General features: G+C 36.1%; 1 protein-coding gene across 1 annotated transcript; it reads left to right on the forward strand.

The window, feature by feature from the left end:
• Window positions 1-801: 801 nt before the first annotated feature.
• Window positions 802-13531, forward strand: LOC135081751 (uncharacterized). Its single transcript, XM_063976535.1, has 8 exons — window positions 802-975; window positions 3385-3440; window positions 3692-3826; window positions 6415-6553; window positions 6907-6968; window positions 7310-7444; window positions 8127-8265; window positions 12974-13531. Exons 1-7 carry the CDS (start codon window positions 891-893, stop codon window positions 8256-8258), a joined length of 744 nt encoding a protein of 247 aa, XP_063832605.1. The 5' UTR covers window positions 802-890; the 3' UTR covers window positions 8259-8265; window positions 12974-13531.
• The last annotated feature ends 1881 nt before the right edge of the window (window positions 13532-15412 follow it).

Here is a 15412-nt window from a genome sequence, read left to right on the forward strand (position 1 = left end):
TGTCACGTAAATGCAAGATATTATTATTACAAATAGTTACTTGGCTATTGATTAATCTCACTTATTTTTGTGTTATTTACTTGTTAAAGTAAATTATTTACGTTAAATTCCTTTTCCTCAAAGACACAGTTTCTGTAACAAACCAGAATCAAGTGGACAAAGTTGCGGCTGAAAAATATTTATAGTTATCAGTTTTCTTCCTTTTTGGGTCCATACATCAAAGAACAAAAATAAAAATAGTGCCGAGATGATAATGTTTATTTATAAACCGAAACATCAGCTCGTTAAAGGTTTACCTACCCACCAAATCTTCTAAAAGCAACCTAGCTGGAATACACTACATATCTTCTATGTCTAATTTTATTGGTGTAATGACAAATTAAATATTACTCCTACAAATATGACTCGAAAACTAAGTGACAACAATATAAAATAAACAACAAATATTAATTAGTTTACAAATATTTGCCGGTAATCCACCAAAAATATCCGACGAGTAATCACATTAGGGAATTAAAACAATCCTGGAACAACAGCACAGTCACGTAGTTTTAAAAGATTTGTGTTTCAAATGCCTTGTCATAAAAGACTTGAAAAAAAAAAAACTTTTACAAACTTTTTCGCGGGTATTTGTAAACCAGCATACCAACGCGTAGGCTAGGTAGATACCCCCGCGAAAGTAAATATGTAATAGCGGAATCGCACTCGCGATAAAGATATTTTTACAATAAAAATAAATGGCACTGATTATCGGATGTTTACGAGTCGGACCCCTCGTCGATTGATAAAACTAGTGATGTTATTTATTTTGCGGTAGTCTTGTATCGGACGGCGGACGACGCGCACGGTCGGTCTTTATCACTTGTTTGAAAAGTGAACAACAATCGAAAATGGAACTCAATTTTATAACAACGTTAATAAAACACGATGTGAATCATAATGTGACACAGTGTTTCAAAACGAAAAAACCGTTTGGTAAGTCTTTTTGCACTAAAGATTTTTTTTAAAATAAATTGTTGCATGATCAATGAGAATGATGCCAATACTTAGATTATAATTATTAATGTGTGATACATTTGAATTAAACTTCCATAAAAATTACCTAAATCGGAACAGAGAACCTACTAAATTCAAGGACCGGAACCGGAAGAATAGAAAGTTCTAAAACCGGAAGGTTTGCTTTTATTAAACCTTGATGATCTTTCTTCTGTTCTATAGTGTTTTTCTTGTCCAAGTTAATCTATTAAATAAATGGATTATCAGCACATACGCGATTTAAAAGACCCCTGTGAACTTCAGCGTCTAACTAAAGTAAATCCAGAGATAAGAAATGCTCTGTCTTGTTAAAGGTTTTATTTACTTTTAAACTTGTTTTTACGCTAGTTACTATAAGCATGTGCACGAGGTTTTGATTACATTTGCACTTAAAAGCGGTGATTTATTATAATTCTTTATATTTTGATAAATAAATTGTCTTAAGTCTTTTAACTTTTCGCTCATCATTAAAAATGTCTTGTACTTAATAGGTTACATATTTTCAAACATTGTAAACCGTTAAATATTAAGAGTTAATTCAGCAAATACAAAATACGGCTTTAAATTATTTAATGAAATGGAAAGCTGTAAATTATGACTTTTAATTAAAATAATTTAATGTCAAAAGTGTCTTTTAGTGCGAATGCAATTAAATTAGATACAAAATAGGGTTTAAATCATTACTACACATTCTAGATATAAAAGATAAAGTTCAACGAACCTGAGATTTTGTTTATTCGATCGCATGCGTTTGTTTGCACTGTTATCAGTCGGTTAAATTAATTAGTTAATGGGCCAAATAGCTAGTTGTTGCTATGAATACGTGACTTATTAGCATCTGCGAACAAACAAACGAACAGCATGACAAGTGGTAATTAGTTAAGGATTATAATCAAATCAAATCAATCAAAAAACCGACTCCAAAAAACCTACACTAAAAAGTAGAAAAATAATTACTAATTTCCTACTTATTTATTAGGACGAATTAATATTTATGTAGGTATACCATGATTAATACTTCTGGAGTCGGTGCCAAGATTATGAAACATGTAAAGTTTGCCTGCACCGACTCTAAAAGTATCAATCATGGTATACCTACATAAATATTAATTCGTCCTAATAAATAAGTAGGAAATTAGTAATTATTTTTCTACTTTTTAGTGTAGGTTTTTTGGAGTCGGTTTTATTTTTTTTTTATAAAATTTTACTTATTTCTTGCTTTTTAGTTAACTAATTAATTACCTTGATGTTACCACTGAAGGTAGGCAGTACATTGACACCATATTCTTCATGTCTAGTGTAAATAATATTCCATACAAAATACAGGTTACCATATAGGAAACCTAAAAGACCTTAAACCGTCAGCCCACCTTAAAAACATGGAAGAATACAACTGTTGGTCTATTTGTACTTATAATATTTAAAGAATTATCCTCCAACTCCTAAGCATTACGGAGTTGTACCTACCATGACCAATTCATCATGATGAGATGATGAATATCTGATGTGAACACTTGAATAACTTTAGAAACTATACTTACTTATCTATAAAATTAAAAGAATTATCCTCCAACTCCTAAGCATTAAGGAGTTTTACCTTCTATCATCAGCTCATCAATATGAGATGATGATTTCCAGGAGCAAATACTTGAATAACTTAAGAAAAAGTTTGAAAAACGATATACGTGCCTATAAAATTTTAGGGTTGCCCTCGATTTCCCTAGGATCCCATCATCAGATCCTGACTTGGTGACAATGGGACCACCTCAGAAGTGTACCCTATCGAACAAAAAAATAATTTTGAAAATCGGTCCACAATTGACGGAGTAATCGGTGAACATACATAGAAAAAAAAAATACATACAGTCGAACATATAACCTCCTCCTTTTTTGAAGTCGGTTAAAGAAATGTAACCGTAATCACCCGTAATGATGCTTTTTAAAGACAATGGTAGCTATTTAAAGTGAAAGTTATTTATTAAAGTGTTCGAATATATTGATTAAATTAAATTAGATTTTAAATAAACAACTTGAAAAAATCGAACTGCCTAAAGCGGGACAAATTCAATTAAATTAGATTGAATATTCTCGGTAAATACGCTAATAATACTTACTTTTGATATGCTTTTGATCTTGTTGAAATATTAAAAAATACCTAGACGTCTATTTCCGATGTCGTTTGTCGTGGTTTCTCCACCATTAGACAAGACATAATTTTTCCTAGCCGTGTCCACCAGTAGGGGTTAACTAAAGAAAGGGAAGATTTCAGTAGCGTTGTCCTCCACAGGCGGATACCATTTTATAAATTTTTTTATAACACCCTGTATGATTAGTTTTTTTTTATTGCAGTGAGCAGAAAAGAAGAAGTGTTGGCGATCAAAACAAAATTTCCAAATAAAATACCGGTAAGTGACATTAAGTATTTCTGTTTTCTTTCAAGTTGTTTACGAGTGCAGTGTTCCTTCCTAGCATTGCAATCTAATAAAATTACTATCATCACTTAATAATGTTACTACCTACTTACCTACAAACTTACCAACTTCTTTGTATGTGGTCCAAAATTCATTATAGAATTTATTTTCTTAGCTGCAATTTGAACTTATAGTTTGGTACTTACTTTAAATATCGTCAATTTAAACTTTCCTTTTGTTTTCAGTTAATAGTCGAAAAATACCACAAAGATAAAAGTTTGCCGTCACTGGACAAGACGAAGTTTTTAGTGCCCGGAGATATTACAATGTCACAGTTTCTAGTCATAATAAGGAACAGGATAAGAATTAAGCCAAACCAAGTAAGTCATTATGTTCCTATCCTACGTTTAGACATGACAGCTTTAAGTTTCATTGATAAATCAAAGACCGGAAGACGTAGTGTGGTCAGGCCTCCCACTAGGTGGACTGACGATCTGGTGAAAGTCGCGGGAAATTATTATGGATGCGGGCAATGGAGCACCGGTCGTTGTGGAACTCCTTGGGGAGGCAGTTGTCCAGCAGTGAGTGTCATTTGGCTGAAACGATTATGCGCACATAAGTAGGACAAACATTGTTTGCGTTTATTTCCCAAAGACACTGGTAGAAAAAGTTTAGATCTTTCATGTTGTGCTCTTAATTTTAAAGAAAAAAGTAAAATAAATTGAATGAATATCGTCCTATCGTAGATTTCCATTCAAATAGCAACAGATGTGTGATGTTTACCCCATTCCAAGATTGAAATCAATAAATACAGAAAATCAATTAGCCGATAGCATTCTGACGTCACATAACATCTAGATCACAGCAGTAAACACTGGATCTACCTAAGTTCCTTAAAAGGTCATGAAGGTTAATTTGTTGTGGTAACTATAACGGGTATACAGTGTGAGTCACGTTAAAGTGTACATATGAAAATAGATGAAACTAGACCTATTTTTATCGACAAAAAAGAGGTCAAATTTTTTTTTTTTTTAATTTTTTATATCATTGCAATCGTTTCAGCCAAATGACGTCCACTGCTGGACAAAGGCCTCCTCCAAGGTTTTCCACAATGCACGGTCCTGCGCTGCCCGCATCCAGGCTCTTCCCGCGACCTTTACGAGATCGTCGGTCCACCTAGTAGGAGGCCTGCCCACGCTACGTTTTCCAGCCCGTGGTCGCCACTCGAGAACTTTTCTGCCCCAACGGCCATCGTCTCTACGAGCTATGTGCCCCGCCCACTGCCACTTGGTTTTAGCAATTCTGCGAGCTATGTCGGTCACTTTGGTTCTCCTGCGGATCTCCTCATTTCTGATTCGATCACGCAGGGAAACTCCAAGCATGGCCCGCTCCATCGCCCTTTGGGTGACCTTGAGCCTTCTTATGAGGCCCATAGTAAGCGACCACGTTTCAGATCCATAAATCAACACTGGCAGCACACACTGCTCGAACACTTTTGTCTTGAGACACTGCGGTATTTCGGACGTGAGTATATTGCGTAGCTTCCCGAACGCTGCCCAGCCGAGTTGGATTCGACGATTGACCTCTTTCTCGAAGTTGGCCCTACCTAACTGGACTGTTTGTCCCAGGTATACATAATTGTCAACAACTTCGAGTGTAGAGTCTCCAACCTTCAAAGGAGTGGGTGCGACACGGACATTAGACATGATTTTTGTCTTGTCCATGTTCATTTTGAGACCCACTTGTTGAGAGGCTCTACTGAGGCCATCGAGCATTGTGCCTAGATCTTCCAAGGTTTCAGCCATGACTACGATATCGTCCGCGAATCGAAGGTGGGTGATGTACTCACCGTTGATATTTATGCCAAATCCGCTCCAGTCCAAGAGCTTGAAGACATCTTCCAGGGCGGTGGTAAACAGTTTTGGAGATATGACGTCTCCCTGTCTTACCCCTCGCTGCAACTGGATAGGTTTCGAGTCCCGATCCTGGAGGCGGATGGAGGTGGAGGATGATATCGTTTTTTTTTTGGCTGAAACGATATCATTGCAAACGTTGTGATAGGGATAGATACATGCGATTTTTGGTTTTACGAAGGTAACACGATAGAGAATTATACAAAGTAATAAAAACCACCCATTATAGGGGCATTTTTTGGAGAAATTGATCAAATAACCAAAAAAACACGAATTTAAAAGCAAATTTTTTTCAAAAAGTATATTTTTTTATTATTTGTTGGCCTTTTTTGTGTATTTTATGCATTTTTTTAGTATCGCCTGTTATTTAGCATTATTACTGTTTTTATTTTATCAGGATATACCGCTTAGTTTAAAAGTTATTACGTTTTATCTACAATAAGTAATTGGAAGAAAAAAATTCTATAAAAAATAAAAAAAAATCTTGACTTCTTTTTTGTCGATAAAAATAGGTCTTGTTTCATCTATTTTCATATGTACACTTTAACGTGACTCACACTGTATACGAAGAGTAGATGTTATGTGTTTATCTATTCAAGATGGATGGAAGTTTACTAGGGAAAGTAAGTCTCGTGCAGAGATCAGCTGTCTAATTAGTCAAGTAAGGAAGTCATAATTAAACCTAGACAGCCTAATTTAATATGACTTGCATGATTTTGAGATGAACAAAGACTATCAAAATGATTATTTGGAAATAGTAACCCACCAGTGCTGCAGTGTACGTAATAGGTGGGTAAGTTTACCTATGTAGCTACACTGGTGGGTTATTTATTATACATTTACTCAGATATTTAACCTAGGCGACATATTTTTGAAGCATTTTAATTCTAAATCGCATAGTACGAAACACTTCGCATAATCGCATAAACGGTAAACGAATCCCAACCGCAGATAACTAAAAACGGTTTTCAAAATATTACCTCGACTAGAAGCTAGTGAATAAGTAGAATTTAAGCCACAAACCCATAAAATTAATGCCTGATTGTTGTCCGCAGGCCCTGTATTTAATTATAAACAACAGATCCATGCTGAGCATGAGCTTGACGATGGCACAGGCATACGAATCTCATGGAGACGAAGACGGGTTCCTCTACATTACTTATGCCTCACAAGAAGTCTTCGGATACCAAGATGGTAAATATAGTAGTACCTAAATACCTTTATGCTTCAGCAAATTGATAAGCCATAGAATAAGACTAGAATAGAATACTATTTATTTATTGCTATCTCAGTTTACATTCAAATCTAATCATGTAGGTAGGCACTTACCATAAACAATATTAGCAGATGTTTGGACGCATTAGAAATACAATTCGCATACGAATTTGCACAACCGCCTTATTAACTAAATAAGAATTTTATACGATTTATGCGATATCGCATACGAAAATAGAATTGAAATGCTTTGAAAATACATCGCCTGATAACTCTTTCAAAAAGGTTCTTCATCGAACCTGTTACCTACTTACAAATATTTCTTTTTCCAGATATGAATGGATCAGAAGAAGAAGTTCAAGTCATCAGACATAGATTTCCTAACAAAGTACCTGTAAGTATCTAAGTACTTACAAACAAAAGTTGCATAAAAATAAGATAACAATTTAAAATAGTATATCACCCGCACCCGGCCTTTTGCCGGTAACCTGATAACCTACACGACAGAAATAAATAGATAAATAACTCCTTGTATTGCGAAGCGTTATCTCTTAATATAGCATACACTTACAAAGTAACGATTGTTGGTACATAAAAGTACAGCGCTTTTAGCAAAAAATAACCTTTTAATTACTTTTATTATGTAAGTTAATAAAGTCAAAAAGTCAAAATTTCTTTATTTGTTTGGACTAATAAATAGTTCTTACAAAATAATGTTTAACTTTTTTCTTTCAGCTTTATGTAAAACGCTACGTGAGGGAGCGAGAAGTGCCCACCTTAGAAAAAACCAAATTCCTGGTTCCTCAAGAGCTTACGATGTCCCAGTTTCTCTACATCATTCGGACAAAAATGAAACTAAGGGATACACAGGTAAGAAAACCTAATAGCTTAGTTTAAAAAAATCGTTACACTTCTTGCTCATGGCATGGTGTCAAGAAGAAGTCCCTAATTTAATATTCTTATTTAGTAGAACCCTGGCGAAGATTTTTAAAAACATCTTTATCGTTATTATCTTTGCAAGCGTTATGCAGTTCCATAAGTGTCAAGACTTCGTAGTCATAATAATGCATAAAGATAACTCAGTCATTTTAATTACCGCACGTATTGCGACAGTGCTGCCACTATCATACATTAATTGACTGAAAGTTAGAAGTTGAAACTAAAGAGACGTGAAAGTTTTTCTTTTGACATAGTCTGAAAAGGATGCATTAATGGCTATAAAGGTCAGAAAAATAGTTACAGTTGCTTTATGCTATAATACCTACTTACTCAGTGAAAAGAAACATGTTTCGGTAGAAAACTGGGTTGAGTCCTACGTGTTTTAGATTTATGGAAAAGGAAGGGTGGGTTATTATGTCAACCTAAAATACATAATATTGTAATACCTAAACAAAACACAATCGTGGCAGCACTATCGTGATATTGCCGTGTCTATCATCTTAACAACGTGCAATTATACCGGTGACGACCCAACCTCGCTCATATCTAACACACTCATGTTTAACAAACTTGAACTCAAACACAAATGAACAAGGCTCACTTTCCCATACAGGCGCTGTACTTGCTGGTGAATGACAAGGTGCTGGTCAGCCACAGCATGACCATGGCGCAGGCGTACGAGGAGTTCCGCGGCGCCGACGGCTACCTTCACATCACCTACGCCGCGCAGCAGGTCTTCGGGTGAACCGATGGTAAGGTGCCATTGGTACTTGACACTAGGGATGAAGTGGAAATGGGCAGGGCACATAGTACGCAGAACTGATGGCCGATGGGGCAGCAAGGTTCTGGAATGGAGGCCGCGTACCGGAAGGCGCAGCGTGGGACGTCCTTACCTTGTGGGTACAAGGTGGACCGACGACATCGTAAAGGTAGCAGGAAGGCGCTCTGTACGCAGGCCGCTACTAACCGGGCAACATGGAAAGCATTGGGGGAGGCCTATGTTCAGCTGTGGACGTCCTATGGCTGAGAATGATGATGATGATGATGACTAGGGATGTTACGGAAGTAGTTAAATCGGAACCGGAATTTTTTAACTTGGTTTTATCGAAACCGAAATCGGAACCGGAACTGAATCGGAAGCGCAAAATCCATCGAAGTTCTGAAGTTTCGGAATCTAAATGGAACCTTTGTAACATCCATTGGATGAGATAGCAGATATCACGCTCCAAAGAATCTGGAAATTTATAGACTCAACGGGACTAAGCAGTGAACTCTAAAGACAAGGGCTGTCACAATAGATCAAACCTGGTCGAGCTGGCGCAAATGAAGGCCCAAAACCAATAATAATAATAATAACATCCATTGGCGTTTAGTATGTTATACAGGAAGGGTGTCCCAGAATGGGTGAATCAAACTGCTACGGGAGGTAGCTCTACTAATGTAGGTACTATCCCTAAAAAATATGAAAAAAAAATTTGAGTTCGGAATTTTTTTTTAAATAATGTGCTCTAATCTCGAAATCTAGTCATTATTTTCTAGTACATTAGTAGAGCTACCTCCCCTATCAGTTTGATTCACCCATTCTGGGACACCCTGTATGTATGTACACACGACAGCACATCAGGCTACCCATTTTTGTTGCAATGCAAACTCGCCCCTATTACAACTGCACAAGAACCCACAGTGGTTACGTTGACGTACCGTCGTCTGTACATTTTCGACTTTCTGAGGAGGATATTGATCCCATAGTAAGTTATTCATAATCTTGAGTAGAATCTTCCTGAAAACGTTACTTTAATAATTTTAAAAGTAACACATAAAACGCACCTAAATGGTCCATAGTTTCAGTAGGGAACAAACACACGATTGCCAAAGGCCGCAAGGATCAACGCATAAATCTTGATTAGTTTCTTGTTGTTCACACTAGATACTTGGAATCTGACATTTATTGTTACATATTGAGCGGAGGTTATTATTTGAACTCACGACAATGAGGATCATTTCGATTTTTAGCTGTGAATGCAGATTTATAGGGCTAAGAAATCCTTAATACACAGTGCAAAAATTTTTGTTCTACGACAAAAATTGACGAAGTTATGGCCAAATTACTAAAAAAGTTCACTGACCGCTCGGCGCGGGGACGATGACGTCATTATATCCGATCCGAACGCTGCCGACGTACTGCGTGGATAGAAAATATTTTTTTCTAGCCAAATTATCAGTTTTAGAGAAAAACTTGTAATGACATTTATTCATCAGAATAAAGTAAGCTATCGATAGGTAATTTTTAAAAATAGAAATTGTGAAAAATACCGCAAAAAATCCATACGCTCATACGATTCAATGGCACGCAGAGACGCGATTGGGGTCTCCGCGGTGGTATATTTGGCGATTTATTCAAATAAAGTGTTCATAAGTGTTGTTAGAGTCATATCTTCTTCCAAGTAAAGTATAAAAATGTATAAGTATTAATTTATTTACTTCTAACAATAAGGTATAGCTGAGGCAGATACACTCTGCCTAGGCTACAAGACATTGCTATGAAAATCATTTCGATGTACACGCAATACCTACCTGTTATTTAGTTTTTCTGAGTTAAACCTACGCACCTACCTATCTATTCGCCGTTCCCATGGGCGAGCCAGCTGCTGCAGGAAAGGACAGCCGCTCCGTGCTGGAAATCTATTTAATCTTAGCCTAGAAGCTGGGTATGACTACCCCGCCCCTCTCCTCTCCCCAGGTCATAAGCTGGGCATGACTTACCCCTCGGCCAGAAGTTGGGTATGATTTACCCCCCCCCCCCCCCCCCCGGCCCGAAACTGGGTATGACTTGACCCCTCCCCCTCCCCCCAGGCCAGAAGCTAGGTAAGGCTTGCCCCTACCCCCAGGCCATAAGCATAAGCTGGATATGACTCCCCTTCGGCCAGAAGCTGGGTATGACACCCCCCCCCCATGCCAGAAATGCCAGAAACTGGGTATGACTTGACCCCCCCCCCCCCCAGGCCATAAGCTGGGTAAGGCTAGCCCCTCCCCCCAACCCATAGAAACTGGTTATGACTTGAACCCACCCCCCCTCCCCAAGCCAGAAGCTGGGTAAGGCTAGCCCCTTTCCCCAGTCCATAAGCATAAGCTAGGTATGACTCCCCCTTGGCCGGAAGCTGGGTATTACTTACCCCCTGAAGCTGGGTAAGGCTTGCCCCTCCCCCCAGGCTATAAGCTGGGTATGACTTATCCCCCCCCCCCCCAGGCCAGAAACTGGGTATTAGCATCATATTATGTATTATTATGTTCCATACAAACAATCATTAAGTTACACTCACCCCAACCGCGTCTCCGCATTGCATCGAATCCTATGAAAATGTGGTTTTTGGACATAGCAATATTTATTTTTCACAATTTTTATTTTTAAAAATTACTGGTCGATAGGTTACCTTATTTTGAAGAATAAATGTTATTAAAAGTTTTTTTCTAAAACTGATAGTTTAGCCGGAAAAAAATATTTTCCATCCCAATAGTACGCCGGCTGCGCTCGATTCGGATATAATGACGTCACGCGGCCTTGCGTACGTTGACTTATAGCGGCAAAAACGGCCTATGTTTATTACTTAATATCTTCGTAAGTAATGGTCCGATTTGGATAATTCAAAAAGATATATCTTTCTTATGTCTTAAAGATTAACGTAGATACTAGTTTCATTGAATTTTCTACAACAGTACTGATCCTCATTCACAACCGACTAGTTATCTAACAATAAACCAGATAAAGGTAATTTCATGTAACTATTGCAACTTTTAACTACCGCGCTATATTAAATTACAGCATTTATACTGTTTTATTATGTAGTAAGCAATATGTAGTACATTCCCTTGTTGTTCAACTTTTAATCAGCGTCAATAAATTGAAACAAATGACAATTGCTTTCATAAATCAAACACAAGGACAGTTTTTTATCATAATATCAAGTTTGTTTTGTAGCAACTTACTGATTTATTGCATTATACGTGGGGGCCTGTTACTTTAATTATTATAAATAATTGATATTTTTATCTAATTAGGTTAAATATTTATAAATGACACTTATTACGGGGTTTTTCGCCATTGCAGCCAGATGTTTTCATGAGACATTTATAGAAATTATAATTGTTAAATTACAATAATTTGGATAGAAGACACTCCACATGCATCATATCGTGGCTACCGATAAATTGTACATTAATTAATTATCAATTTATTTTGTTTTTCTTACGTTGGTATCTTTTTACTGCATTTATCAAACTGTCCGAGCCCTTGCGTTGCCCTCAAGTTGTTTTTCAAAACTTATCAGCATTGTTTAATAATTTTTAATTGCAACTGATAAGGGAGTCAGCCAGTATTGTATTGTTGTAGGTGGTCGACCCTTTCCGCAAAACAGTAGTAATGAACGAGTTTATTGGTTTCTTACTTTCACCAATAAGCTAATGGTACCTACCTAGGTTTTACTAAGTCTTAGATTTTCTAGAGAAGACACTGTGACTATTCCCTTTCTACACATCTATCGTGGCTCCTTTCAGGCAGTACTTACAGTAAAGAAGATATTAAATTACATTAGTTTAAAGTTAAACTGGTTAATTTTATCATATAAGTTCTGTATTCGCTTAAGATCTTATCGAGGGGTAATTATGTTTAATGACAAAATAAAGGCAGAAATTATCTAAAAATAAACTCACTGATAAATCACAAGGCTCATGTGGCCCACAAATAAAAACAAGTTCCTCAAATAGCAACCGTAATCGATAAGTGGGCGACCCGTAAATAAATAATGTAGTATTTTCTCGAAATCTCCTGAATGAATGGACAGTTGTTTGTCCCAGTTAGCACCGTCGACCGATACGGTTTTAAATGGGCTTGTATTATTCCATACGGCTCTCGGGTAATTGTATTTATGTCATAATAATAAGTTTATCAGGGGTCGTCGTCGCAAACAAGCTTCATAGGAGCGAGTGTATTTCTCTTTGTGATATATGGATTTATGTCCTTTCCTATCTAGCCCCCCAGGGTTTGTCGCTGGGCAGACTGAGTGGAGAGTCCCCACGATTGTGAATTTCCGTTGCTATTTCAGTGATGCTGTATCTTATCGATTGTTCGTTTCGTTAGTTGAAAGATCAATCGGTAATTGACTGCGAGATAGAGCTTATTTAGTCAACGTGACTAATGTATGAAGACTAGTTATACTCGGTTGCATTTGCATTAATTATTATATTAGCCATATAATGTTGAAGATGACGAATGAATGACGTTAGACAAGATGAAACGAGGTGGACAGTTGTATAGGCTGATCACGTTACTTTTGGGGGAAATTAAAGATAGACATGGTCATTCTTTTTTATTGTGTTTCAAACGCACGGCCTCCATGATTTTCCCCTAAATTGTGTAAAAAACTTTTTTACATGTGGCATAAAGAATAATTTATTTTGTTCCAGGTACGCTTCCAATCTTGATTGATGATTCATCGGTTCCTGAAACTGTCTTCTTATAATGTAAAGACTGATAGTATTTCTGATTGAATGTGATAGTTAAGTTTAGGTTTAATACGACGGGAGTCAAAGAGAGATAGATAGATCCGAAAAAACCTTGTCGAAATAATAACTCCTTTTTAAGTCGGTGAAAAGAAAAACAGTTCCGTCTAGAAGACCTGCATTGTGTACGTTTTTAGAGTCTGACTGTATTAATTAATTATTTTTGTTATCATTAATATTAGGTAGTTTTAATAAAATTTAAGTTATTTTTATAAGTTTAACCCAGAACATTAATTTAAGAATATATCATTGCAGTAATTTATGATTTATTTGAACATTTACATGTCCCACTCGCATGGTGCTTACTAAATTTTATGATCTCAGATATTTATGTGGTGGTGTCAAAAGTTTTAAATGTTATATTATTATTATCAGCATTTTACTACTGATTTTTAGCCTATTGATGTGTCAGTGTGTATCTATGTAATTATTCCTTACATGTCAATAAATTCTTTAAAATTACGTTTTCTATTTATTTTCCCATACTTACCCGATTATTTGACTAACTGCTTAACAACCAAGAACTAAATTATTTTAGTATTTTCACAATAATTACACATTTAATCTTTATTTTTGATAATAAATAGATAAAAGCCAAAAAAATATTGAATAGTTTCAGGTCGCACTCAAATCCACAATCCACATTTGCCGAGCTAGTTATACTAAGTAGTTAAGAGCGTTTACGCCGTTTGGCACAAAAACAGTACTTTTTCAACTCGTTACAATCATTAACCAGTAATACTACAAATATGTTATAGGCATAAATAGTTAGGCAATTTCGTCGTCTAAATAGTTAATTGAGAAAATATTGCGATTAGTTTAGTATTTAAGAATTCTATCAAGATAAGTCCACACAGGTTTTGTAAATTTCCACTTTAGCGTCAGTTTACAAGCTGAAATTTTTATAAAAATACTGTGAAAACGATTTAAAAAACATTTATATCCTATAGCATAGATCCTTGGGCAAATAGTAATCTGAGAAAATTTTTAGATTTAAGTATTTTACAATAAGAAATCACAAATTAAAAGAACGTGAAATACCCAAAAATCAAAGTGATTTTTTCACCAATATTCTTCCTTTATTCAACATAAAAATAGCTTAATATAATAAAACAACATCTTTTTTAAAATATTTACTTTGAAACGATATTTAATTCATTGTTATTGTTTTGCTATAAACATTTGAAAACTATTAAAAAACGCCGCGCGCGAATCATTTCCAATGATGCCCCTTGAAACGCCGCGCTTCGCGTAAACGTTCTTAAGTATCATGTTCAAGATAGTTAAGATAATAATAATCCCATCAAAAACAATACTTGTCAAAAAAACCAAGTCTCGCAACTCAGTTGTTCTACGGTAAAAAGTTGTGAGATCCATGTAATACCAAGTCCAGGCCAGGAAATCTTTAACGTTTTACATAAATTATTGACTTGGCCATCGCACTAAATAATTTAATTTACACGTGTTTTCATGCGATGGCCAAGTCAATATATTTATGTAAAACGTTAAAGATTTCCTGGCCTGGACTTGGTATTACATGGATCTCACAACTTTTTACCGTAGAACAACTGAGTTGCGAGACTTGGTTTTTTTGACAAGTATTGTTTTTGATGGGATCTCATTTCTTTTTGTATTTTGTAGACAGCAGTTATGTATCTAGAAAACTGGACCGAAATTGAAAAATTTTAGTCGACTTGGCGGTTGCACTACCGTGCCCCCAAATCTCATTTCTTTTTGTATTTTGTAGACAGCAGTTATGTATCTAGAAAACTGGACCGAAATTGAAAAATTTTACTCGACTTGGCGGTTGCACTACCGTGCCCCCAAATATTTTAGTTTTTCCTTGATTCATACACCAAACACTACTTATATTCCAAATTTGAAGCTTCTAGGTCTGCTAGAAGTGCCTTAGAATTTTGATGATCGGTGAGTCAGTCAGTGAGTCAGTCAGTGAGTGACAAAATTAAGTAACTTTGACCCGTTATAATTCTTAAACTACTGGTTCAAATTGAATGAAATTTTAAATATACCGTGTCTTTACAATGCCTGCATAGCTAATGAAAATTCAGCCTTCTAGTTTTATCCACAACGAAGTTACAGGCAGTCGAAAATGGCCTGAATTGCTTCGAGAAAAGGATGGTACGGCCGTGCCGCTTTTTTGCTCGACTTGGTGGGGGCACTGCCGTGCCCCCAGATATTAAGTCTATAGATCAGTTTTTCTTTCACTGAAAGGAATAACAAACTACGTGAAGGAAAGGAAGTCACGATATCATCATAATCACCAGGAAGTCAAGATACATAAGCACTGACTTAATATTGTTCATATCTCAATTAAATAAGACT

The sequence above is a fragment of the Ostrinia nubilalis genome, chromosome 20 (assembly GCF_963855985.1).
Source record: "Ostrinia nubilalis chromosome 20, ilOstNubi1.1, whole genome shotgun sequence".
NCBI lineage: Eukaryota > Metazoa > Arthropoda > Insecta > Lepidoptera > Crambidae > Ostrinia > Ostrinia nubilalis.